Source organism: Hippichthys cyanospilos, chromosome 16 (assembly GCF_059441005.1).
Source record: "Hippichthys cyanospilos isolate Australia breed blue-spotted pipefish chromosome 16, RoL_Hcya_1.0, whole genome shotgun sequence".
Classification (NCBI taxonomy): domain Eukaryota; kingdom Metazoa; phylum Chordata; class Actinopteri; order Syngnathiformes; family Syngnathidae; genus Hippichthys; species Hippichthys cyanospilos.
In genome coordinates, this window is record NC_142384.1 from 9441308 (window position 1) to 9452928 (window position 11621).

Consider the following 11621-nt stretch of genomic DNA (forward strand, 5'->3'; position numbering starts at 1 on the left):
ATGCCTGGTGATGGTCCAGATGGTAGCCCCCCCCCCAAACACACTTCACTTACGTGAATGCGAGTGTAATGTTCCGCTTTCTGTCGTTGACAAGCGTGGTAATTGATCACTTTTGCTTGCAGGGCTCATTATGGACAACAGACTAATATGTTTGGTCCTATTTATTTATTTATTAAAATGCTTCACTCAATTATCTTGTCGTCCGGATTTAACCTCCTGGCGAGCTGAGGCCCTAAGTTTGACACCCGTTTTGAAAGAACCCACAACACAGTAATATAAACTTACTTTAAAAGGTCTAATTGTTAACTGTTTTAACCCAACCCCCCACTCAAAAAAAAAAAAAAAATGAAGTGACAGTAGAGTGAGTTTAAATAACATTTACTTTCTCTCTCTGGCACATACACACAAATTACAGAGGTGACCATGGAAGAGACAGCTGTTACAATCAAGTCAATGGAGATGATTGACCATCAAGAGTCTTGGACCGTGTCTCATGGTCTATGAACAACAAGCTGCAGATTCAATCATGAGTAGCGAACCAAAGGATATTCTGGTTGCGGCAGACAAACATTTTGGTGGGAGAGAGAAAGGTATCAAACTATTTACACGGCAAATAAAAGACAGAGGCGATAACGGCCAATACTGGGCAGGAACGGCGTCGAGGCTTAATAGTCAGTCGTCTTCTTGCGAGGAGGTAATGGGTTCTTCACGATCAAACTGTTCACTTTAAGTAAAATACGATTTAAGAAGAAAAAAAAATACACAAAAGAATAGTGTGTTGTTTGAACTGCCAGAGGAACCACTTAACGACATGTAATCGCGTAAAAACTTTCAAACAACGAGCATTGCGATAAGTGTGCTTCAAATGCACTCAACTAGTGACGCGGGGACAAGACAACTCCAAGGGTGACAAGAAAATGACATGGAACAATTCGGGAAGATTTTTTTCTTTTTAACTCTAATGTAAAGGCAGCAGTGTTGGGTGGAACGCAAGGAAAGCGGGCACCACAAAACAGTTAGGTCCCAAAAGTACAAGACTGTCTGAATATAGTAAAAGACATCACTTCAGTGACAGTCAAAATACTTGCCTTATTTCTTTTGCTTACACGCCACACAAAAAACAAAAAGGGGAAAAAAAAAAAAAAGTGACTTGATTAGCTTAGCTTTGTAAAGTCCCTGCTGGTAAACACGGTCGCCAACAAGAAATTGAATGAGCTAATTAAAAAATATTAATTAAAAAAAAACAAATGGTCAACGCACTAAAATTCTATATACAAATACAACACGAGAAAGGGGGGAAAAATAACAAGCATGAATTCCAATGGGAACGAATTGGAAGTCCCTGTAAGAGATGAAGTCGCAATGCGGCTTCTCACGGTGCCATTTGCTGTTGTTTTTGGTTCTTTCTTTTAGAAGATGCGCTTGCGCTTCAGGTAGGAGTCAGCGTAATGGCCGCCCAGGCCCTGGGAGTGCTGGCCCACGTAACCGCCCTCGGGGCTCGGCTCCGGAGACGGGATGAGGCGAGAGAAGACGCGCTTGTGGCTCCCGATGGGGGTCTAAAGAGGGGTCGGAAAGGGAGGCGTTCAGGGGGGACACTTTATGGCACGGACTGACTTCTTTTATTTAATCCAATGGGGGTCGGGGCTCCGAGAACTGAGAAATTTCCCCCGGGTGCGGCCATTTTGTCGATTTGCGATAGGAGTGGACGCATAAATCACGGAAGGTGCACGGACCAGATTGAAAAGCTAAAACCAAACACTTCTGGCACCATCACATTAATTTACACCCGAACCTGTCATTATTACTTCACAGATCCCATACGATTTTAAAAACTCTTAAAGCAGTAATTATCAAATATTCTACACCTTCATTGCTAACAATGAAATACAGTGTTCAAATTAAGCCTGCATTTGAACTTACCTTTTTACCCACCTTTACTGTATTTTAATGTTTGTCACAGGAAACCGGTGCAGTTTAAAATTTAATTCAGTAAGTGCTTCTCAATTATATCTTGCAAAGCTCCACCCCTTTTCATCATTAACAAATGCATAAAAGCAACATACCCTTAAATCATCTTTCAATAACTTCATTTACAGCTTAGTCTAAAACTGAAAAAAAAAAATGGCAATCTTTTTTTATTCTCTTCATTGCAAATACACTGTACATGGCTAAAACAAAGCCTTTTCCCTGGGGTCATGCAGGGGGGGCCTGCCCCACTGTTTGAGGACTACACTTGAGGCAAAACACAAAGAACCAGTTCTCAAACTGAAAAGCGCTGACTGAACATTCCTAACTCATAATTAGGTAACATTTGTTTTCATTTGTATTTCATCATTTTTATGACTATTTTATCAACCTGTTTTCCCACTGCATACATTTTTGGTCGTTAATTCGGGTTATTTTTCCACTAGATGTTTAAAATAAAATGGATATACCTCAGCCCATTTTTTGTAACTCTATTCTCTTGCTGGTAAAGCAGTTTTCTTTTACAAGGTTGTCTAGTCTAGAGCACACTTGATTGCAATCCCTAGTGGTTGGCTGTCCTGATTTCCAAGACAAACATTATTTAATCATGGTGTTATTTTAGGTGTTGCCAAGGTCTGCGCTCTTTGATTCTCCTTCATTATTATGTTAAAAAAAAAAAAAAAAAAAAAAGTTACCTTCATAGTGTTGACAAGTCCTGGAGGGTAGTCAGAAGTGTGGCTCACAGGAGGCATCCCCACAGCCTGAGGACAAACAAATGTACTTTGAATGTGCACGCTTTGGTACACAAACATCTGCAGTGGTGATTGAACGTGGCCTTTTCACAACAAGTAAAAAAAAAAAAAAATCAATAGTGCTGCATTAAAGAGAAGGCTTAAAAAGAAGAAAAATAAATAAAAAGTGACATCCGCTTTGGACTCACCCTGTTGAGCTGGCCAGGAGGCAGGCAGCCATTATCGGAAGCGTCCGAGCTGAAATACGAGGACGGGGGCGGGCTGGGCGGGAAAGTGAAGTGGCGCTGGCTCAAGTCTGACGGACGAGCGAGCTGTCGGAACCAGAAGGGGGCGGGATGTCGGTGTCACGCCGCTGTCAAGGCGCCATCCATTTCACATCGTTCAGATAATTAAAGCTCGGCGCTACCTGCTGTCCGTAGCCTGTCAAGTCACCCAGATGCTGATTCTCCTGCTCCTCGTACAAGTGTTGCATTTGATCCTGATCACGCACACACACAAATCACGTTGAAGAACTTAGCGACTGACTAGGATGGAAAATGTCTAAACCTGGAGGAGATCAAGAGCTATAGCTAAAACACATTACCTGCTGGAGAGGAGGATATTCAGCATGGTAAGAGTCTTGGTAGCGCAGGTTGTAGCTGGGGTGCATGTTGAGGTGCTGGTTGGACACATTACTTAGCGTGGGTCTCTTCCGGTACGGGTGAGGTCTGCAGGTAAGTCCTGGAGCGGAGGAGTTTATGTAAAGAGAACCTTTGGACTCAAAAGAACACGGCAACAATTTGGAGATACTCACCTGAGGGAAATGCATTGTTCACGGAGAGAAAGGAATTCTGGGGAGGAGTCACATCTTTGGTCGGATTACCTATGATGGAAACCTGGGGGAAAAGAATGCAAATTAATGTTGACCACACCTGAATCATAACTATCTTCTTTTATTGTCAAATGCCAAAAAATGACGATTTTGTCCATGTCGATGTTTGTCAACCTTTCTTGATTAAAAAAAACCCAAAACAAAACACTCTGAGTAGTTGAACAAGTCATTGAACACATTTACGACTAATTATGTTTCACGTTTCATGTTTTGTCTGATGTCTGAAGAGCCATAATTTAATCAGTTGAGCCGTGCCCTTAACAGACTGAAAAGAAAACTGATGCATTTAACGAAGGCTAAAAAGTTATTTCATATTCCAAAGACTACAGGCTCATTTTCTATCTTTAATAGAGGCCATTTTAAACGCGCATCAGGTGGTTGTGAGTCTACGCAGGGGGAATTACAGAAGATTAAACAGGCAAATGAGGCATGACGTTTCGCGGGTTGCCGTGCGGTGGGGCCTCACCGTTTGCGCCGCGAGGCCGTCTGGCGCCATCATGCCGCCCAGCAGCGGCACAGACAGACCCTGCAGAGTGGGAGAGGGAGTCTGTGGGAAGCTGGGAGACTCCTGATCTCTTACCATCGCTCTGCTTAAAGGCGCTGGCTTCATTGAGGGCAGCGGGTCCAGACCTGGGGGGGACCAAATACATATATACACACACATACAGTATATACACTAAATACACAGAGAGCTCAGTTAAAATGACGTTTTTACTTATATAGTTGTCCAGTTACAATGGATCTTTTGACGTCCGTACTCGTCAAAGGCAGCGAATTAGTTAATTTTATAAATTAATCCAATAAGTGACATTGGGACAGTTTCGGACCTTGGGGCAAATCTCCAAGCAGATGGATTCCCTGCTGGACGGGCAGTGGGGCCAGAGGATTCTCCGCCAGGAGTCCTGCCTGCTGGGCAGAGTACCGAAAGAGCAGAGGCTGAGTGGCACAGGAAGGTCACAAGCAGTGCAGCGGTGGAAAAGTGCTTCAATATAACACCACGCAAGCACACTGAACCATTACATACTCACCACCTCTCTGTTAGCATGTGGCCATTAATACTGATAATATGGAGATATTTAAAAAAAACAAACACACACTAAAAACATCTACTTAAAAACCCATGCCTCCAAGCTGTGATGTATATGCACTCACCAGTCAACATTTGGAACAATGCTAAAGTGTCTGAAAAAATAGCTTTAAAAAGCCTTCACCAATTTAGATGAACAATATCAAATCAAATCTGTTTTATCAACCTACGATTTTTTTTGTATTATGAATAGGAAATTTGAGATTGAGACCAGTTACAGCAGCTATGCTATTTTTTCCTCTTTAATTAGCATTTTTATTTCTTGTGTCATTTTTTGTGTATTGTACCCATTTTGGCTCATTTTGGCCAGTTTTTGGCTATGACGGTTCTTGAATAGCAACATTTGATGGTTGCAATTTCACGGCAGCATGTTTGCAACAGCGCTATTTTGTGTTGAGGAATAAGTCAGCTTTAATGGAATGCCGCCATGGCAGATATTTTTGCAGCTGTTTTTGCTGAGCGGAAAATGACTGCTCTGTTGAACCGTCTTGAACGTTATGGCAGAAGGAGCTGCCATGCAAGGAGCGGTGTCAATGCGGAGCAGAGTGCGTCCCGGAGAAGATGTCAAGCAAAACGACAGTCAGGGCTATAAAAAGTCAAGCCGTGTGGGAAAGAAGACTAAATGAGACTGGAGAACTGAACCTTTTTTGTTGCCTTTAGCTAAGATGTTAGCCGCCAATGGCGGAATTTTCATCTGCTCTAATTATGACATTTCTGCTAGAGGTGTGATGTGACTTGTGGAGGGCTCTTGTCAAAATTTGAACCAGTTGCAATTCATCAATTTGTTATGAAACTAAAGACTCAGCCTATAATCATTTGCATCCTTTTTCTCAGAACAAGACAAACACGAGACATCATTTGAATGGCCAAGCTCTTCTCTACTGAGCAGAAAAGGACTCAGCAAGGTCGCTCCAATGAGTCAAAAAGACAAACCAAAGTCCAATACAGTGGACACAAATGAACAGGCTGGGTCTCAGGGCGATATTATAGTAGCTTCTCTCTCAATTGATAATGAGTGTCTTTCAAAAGGCACACTTGTTTGCCCCAGCTCTTGTTTCAATCTCATTAGATGCAGCAGGCATACCTAATGAAGCAGCAGGTGAGTGCATAATCTAGTGTGTTACATGAAGGTGTTATTTTTTTTTTTTTTTGGAGGGGGGGGGGGGGGGGGGGGTGAACAAGAAAGAAAGCACTTCACACGGTCAGTCAGGCACAAACACCATTAGCACTCACACAGGGCACTAGAGGGCCTTCGTAACTGTACAGCACCTGAGCCCAAAGAAGAGGATTTCCCAGAAAGGCTTGCTGATGGCAAAGTGTGAAGGAGACAAGAGGGTGGGTGTTGTAAGGATGAATCAAAACTGTCTGAGTGCTTAAGGACAGAGAGGTTTCGGGAGGGTAGGGGAGGGTTTGGCACCTGCTGGGCTTTCGCCTGATTTTGTAGCAGCAGTTGGAGCAGCATGGCAGGGAGGGCCGGGTTGGCGAGCAGCGGCACGGCAGGGGCTGCCCCAAGGAGACCTGCGCGGCAAACCGTGAGACCAAGTGGCACAAACGGAGACAAAGTGAGACCTTGTCACCTTGTTTGTGACTCTGTGACAACGGGTTGAGCAGCATCTGGAGGGCAGCCGGGTTGTTGAGGCCCGACAGGATCTGCATGGCGGTGGGGTCCGGGAGGAGACCCTTGCCCCTGTTCACAGACTGAGCGCACAAACAATTAAGCCTCCATCTGTTAAAAAAAATTCAACGATGGATTATTTCCCACTTTCAGGTTTTCTTGACTTACCATGGTTTGAGCTGCAATTAGAGCCGCGAGCATGCTGCGGCCGGGTGGACCCGGGGCACAAAAAGATGCCCTGATGTGCGTGCCTCCCACCAAACGGCCATCTGACAGCTGTTGAGCTTCCTCGGCCATCTCAGCTGTGGCAAACTCCAGCACTGCGAAGCGGCGAAAATTTCCATCTTGTCCCTGTGCCAACTGCGGGGAAAAAAATAAAACATTAAAACATTCCCTCTTGATTATGTTTAAATATATATCCGAAGTAAATCAGTCTATCCTTTGTTCAGCTTTGTTACAAGCGCAAGGAAACACTGCTAACGACCATAAAACAAGAGATCAATGTATGAAAACACGAGTATCTGGTTGGTTACGACTGTGAAAATAAAAATAAACTAAAGTCAAACTAGCTAGAACCTCATTCAACCATTCTTATGTGTAGAATGAAAAGTAAATGACCAGAAAAAAAGAATGCGCATACATGTGCTCCAGAGACACACACAGTCATTCCAGAAACATCTGTTGAATGACACCACCTGGGGAGTCAGGCGGTCATCGCCATGGCAACCAGCAATGCTCGGGATGGCCATATGCATTCTGGGCTAAAGGTGAATAGCAATGAGGGACGACCAATGGATTTTCAAGCACACCATATAAATAGGTCAAATGTACACATTTTTGTCAGCCCACATGAAAATGCATTAGCAAGCTATGAAGTACATGCCATAGCAGCAGGGGGCGCTATTATCCATAATGGCTATGAAATAGGTACAAAAGGCCAAGTCAAAGGAACACATTTGTGGAACTTTGAATTGCCTTCCACACCACCATGTGGATGTGAAACATTAACTAACCCCAAGACCTTCAGTTCGAATTTCAGCCTGGCTGTATCAGCTTTTGTGAACTTCTGGCGACATTAAAAGCAGATTTTTTTTTAACAATATGAATATCTATAAAACACCTATCATCGGCCAAACTCAGTAGCATTCAACATTTTGGAAACACCTTCAATATCAAATGTTCTAAACACATTACGTGTTCAAGAAATTCAAAATATTAACTTTTGATTATACAAGTCTGTGAAGTGAAAGTCATCAAGGTCACAAAGCACCAGTCACATTAAATAAAAGATGTAATAAATTGTTAATTGGCAAAAAAGTAGAGATTTTGAAGTAGAGGTACAGTGATTAATCGACACTAGCTACTCAAATGAATCGCTAATTATTTTTGGTAATCAAACCTTTAGAGACAAAACTTTCACGTTTCTGCCACATTTTATAATATCAGATGATCATTGTGGTCAATTAGAATGATGACAAATACTTTTATTTTGGTAAACAACTTTTGCCCATTTTGCATGCATATTACAGGCATAAGTCACAGAATTATTAAAATAAAAATAATAAAAATCAGGGCATTGCACTGTCTATTTAAAAAATTCAATTGGCCTTATTAATAATTTTAAAAATATATTTTTTGTAATCATTCGATTGATTGATGGCAGATGAACAAATTACTTGATTAAAATAAGCAATAGTTGGAGCACTACTTTAAAGAATGTTAAGTACAAATCATTTTGTATTTCTGTTCTTTGATGAACGTTTTATGCTTAACAAATAATTCCATTAATATTTATTCATAATGGTAAATAATAGGCATGAATACTTACTGGACAGTTTTATTTTTAGGAAGAAAAAGCAAGAGCGTTTCCAAACTTTTGACTGGTACTTAGTCTGGCCACTTTCGAGAAGTGACACGGGTTTTTAATGCCAGGTCGATGTGGCGAGTCTGACCTGACAGAAGACTGGCGGTTGGGCATCAGCCAGAGCGTTGCGGATGTCTTGGGCGCTCACAACACTCTGAGGCAGGCGGTCCACGCAGATACACTTTGAATGCAGCAGCGGGTACGTGAGCGAGCCCACCTCGGTCCAATGCACATAGAGCATGCGCGAGCCCAGCTGCTTCCCGAGCAGCTCCGACTTGGCCCGGGCCGCGGAGTCTTTCTTCATGTACTCGACAAAGCCGTATCCCTTGGAGTGGCCGCTGGACGCCCGGTAAACCAGGAAGCAGCGCTCCAGGTTGCCAAAAGGGCGCACCAGCTCCTCAAACTGCTGCTGGGTGAAGGAACGCGGCAGGTTGGCGATGCACAGCAGGGCGTCGGTGGGCTGAAGCTGCACAGAGATGTCCCGATCGCGGAGCGGGCACTGGTGGAATTCCTTGATGGCGCTCTGCGCCTGCTCGCCATTGAGCAGCGTCACAAAGGCTGCGTGAGCAAGGGAGATAAAACATTAGCCAGACAATGGAGACAATAATGTACTTGGGCAGAGCAACAATTAAAATATATTTTTCTGATTTGGTACTTTTCATCTGCTTTTCAAAGTTGATGCATCAAGGTTAAGGTCATGTTTAACACTCAGCTCTAATTAACTCATTAGATGCTAAAATCGTCTTTAGAGAGTGCACACATCCACCCATATACTGTGTGTGTATATATATATATATATATATATATATATATATATATACACACACACACAACACCACAGTAGTTCAAACCTCACGAGTCACAGCGTACCAGTTTTCTGAGTTCAGTCATGTGACACATATGTGATTATATTTTCAGTCAACAGTTTGTAAAATGGTCACCCATGAAATGGATTAGAAACATATTGAGTTTGCTGCTTAATTCATAAACCACAATCGTGGCGTGAATCTGATTACCGCATTTGAACTCATTGGGCCATATAAGATATATTGCGTGGAAATGTATTTGGTTCTCCTTTATTGAACTATGGATTTATCAAGCATCCCATAGTTATTGATTTAATTACGCACAATTTTCTGAAATTGGTTACAAAATATAATCTCTTCATAAATAGTTGACTTATTTGATTTACTGTGAAACAAACTTATAACAATAAATAAGAAACATTTTGAATTAACAAACATTTTTTAAATACCTAATAATAATAATAATAATAATAATAATAATTGACCACCAATCCGCTCTATACCACGCTGGAGTCCATCCTAGCTGACAGTGGGTGATTTACCACTCAAATAAAACTTTCACCCATACATTTGACTTATTTACTAACCTGTGCCCTTGTATTTGTCTACAAAGCAGTACTTCAGATCATAGTTGCCCAGCAGCTCATGAACCTCCTGGAAAACAAACAGAAAACATTATTAATATATTTAATATAACAAAATCAATAAAAAATATGAAAGTCCAAATTAAACAAAAGCATGAATAAATATACATTCTGGTGGTTAGCGGCCGTCATCTTATATGAATTCTTTACTTTGTGTTCATGATCAGTGGGTAACAAGGGCCAATGATTGCCTCTTTGTTGACGGGAGAAAATTGTTCTACGCTGCGTTTGTCCATTCACGACCGGCGATGCTGTCGAGCACTTTCTGAAGCGTTTTGTCCTCACGCCTTCCACCTTTTGTTCGAACGAAACTCGCATCTCGAAACCCCACTAACTACTATCACACCCCCATTTCCTAAACAATGGTATCGCCCGCAGGCCCCATCGCTCCCCACGAGTCAGGCACGTTCCAAAAACAAGAGGGGGAGTGTATGACATCATGAGTTTATCAAACTAGTTGATGAGGTTCAATTTGGCTGAGTTTGGGGCACCGTCAAAGTTATAAATACCTATTATTTGTTATATATTTGAAGTATGATGAATCCTCAAGTGTCACAGAACAGTCCCAATGAATTTGAAACCCCCGGTGTGGACGTTCGCGAGGCCTGACTGACGGCTCAGGCCACACTTGACAGTTGACTGACCAGAGTTGAATTAAGTTAAACAATTACAAGTACAATTTACAACAACTTAATTCGTTGGTGGTAAAAAAAGAAAAAAAAAGTAAAATTTGAGGTGGGGGGCACAATACGGGCAAAGGGGGAGCTAATTAGCGCTGATAAACTACTGTTGTGTTTGATGGCCAACGAGCTAACAAGAATAGCATGACACGGCTAGGTTAACACTAGCCAAACGACCCCTGTCACTCAATCACTAAAAGTTGGAATCATTACCTGATTACTGACGTCAGGCGGCAGATTTTTGATGATAATCTTCCTTCGGTTGTAAAACTCCCGTCGAGTTCTCTCCAAGCGGCTCTGAATCTCTTGGGGGCTCAGCGGTGTCAAGTCTTGGTCGGCCCTCCGCTGACCCTCGCGTCCCGCTGTCGGGACCTCATCACCGGCGTGGAGCTCTGGATGCCGTCGCTCTCCGGACCTCCACTTATCTTGGTCGGCGGGTGCGGCGAGGTCGTAATTTTCGTGGGGCGGACGGGGGACGAAGCCGAGCGCCGTGTCTGTGTTTTCTTCGTTGCCGTTTGCGCTCACAGACACGACGGCCGCCATCGCTCGACTTGGTGGAAGTTTTGGTTACTCTGGAAAAGCCAGTCGCATTTGAGCAGTTTAAACAATACACACATGGGTCCACCGCCGTCTCCGATAGGACGAGAGGCGCGTGACGTCAGTGGGAGGGGCTAGATGTGATTGCGTGTGACCAAAACTAAAACGGCCGAAATGTAGTCAGTGGTACAGATGCGACATTTCACCCCTTGTTTTGAATTCTGCTGAATATTTTCTTAATTCGTCAAATTTATTAAATTTATCTTGTTCACTTAACTTTTATTTAAAATATATTGGCCTGTCATTTTTAAAAGATTCAAGAAGTAGATTCCCACTAACACCGGTACTATTGTTTTATGGGGGTGGGGGGGAGTAATGATTTGAGTAATCAAAATAATATCGTAAAGTAAAATATATGCTAAAATTGTTGGCTTTCATCATACACATATTTTAGTAGTATTGTGATGTTTACATCAAAACCATTTTACATAATTGAAAGAAGATACGAGAGGGCAGAAATTTAACCCAGATGGTGACATCATGTCAAAGTTTGAAATGGCACGACCAACTTAATTATCACACTTCCAGGATAGTTCCATCCCTTTGCTCAAATAGTGCGAGTAGAATATGAAACAATTTGTCCAAATATTGGTCACAATACTGGGTTTGACGAAGTGCAGCTTTATTTAACTACATGTATTATATTAATAGTTATATAAAATGAATATTATTAAAAATTAGGTGAGTTAAAGTTTTAGTTGCAATATAACCAATAATATACCACCAATAATAGCTCAACA

General features: G+C 42.3%; 1 protein-coding gene across 4 annotated transcripts; it reads right to left on the reverse strand.

The window, feature by feature from the left end:
* Positions 1 to 362: 362 nt before the first annotated feature.
* raver1 (ribonucleoprotein, PTB-binding 1) lies at positions 363 to 10868 on the reverse strand. 4 transcript variants are annotated; one of them, XM_088437065.1, is made up of 14 exons: positions 10498 to 10868; positions 9548 to 9614; positions 8243 to 8712; positions 6459 to 6650; positions 6253 to 6373; positions 6093 to 6193; positions 4412 to 4494; positions 4055 to 4220; positions 3511 to 3592; positions 3301 to 3437; positions 3124 to 3195; positions 2906 to 3028; positions 2661 to 2726; positions 363 to 1556 (listed from the first exon to the last, which is right to left on the reverse strand). In XM_088437065.1, the coding sequence occupies exons 1-14, from the start codon at positions 10825 to 10827 to the stop codon at positions 1410 to 1412; spliced, it is 2157 nt and encodes a 718-aa protein (XP_088293191.1). In that variant the 5' UTR covers positions 10828 to 10868; the 3' UTR covers positions 363 to 1409. The 4 variants fall into 4 exon arrangements, with proteins under 4 accessions (XP_088293191.1, XP_088293190.1, XP_088293189.1 ...); XM_088437064.1 differs by having other exon boundaries at positions 4412 to 4497; XM_088437063.1 differs by having other exon boundaries at positions 4055 to 4218; positions 4416 to 4494; positions 10498 to 10865.
* Between the last annotated feature and the right edge of the window lie 753 nt (positions 10869 to 11621).

What these genes read in the sequence shown, in the direction of transcription:
- raver1 (XM_088437064.1), bottom strand. Translation starts at nt 10,827, where the DNA reads ATGGCGGCCGTCGTGTCTGTGAGCGCAAACGGCAACGAAGAAAACACA. An exon ending in GGAGATTTGCCCCAAGGTCC is followed by an intron (nt 4,221 to 4,411) that starts GAAACTGTCCCA and finishes TTGGTCCCCCCC; the next exon opens with AGGTCTGGACCCGCTGCCCT. An exon ending in CTCCTGGCCAGCTCAACAGG is followed by an intron (nt 2,727 to 2,905) that starts GTGAGTCCAAAG and finishes GTTTGTCCTCAG; the next exon opens with GCTGTGGGGATGCCTCCTGT.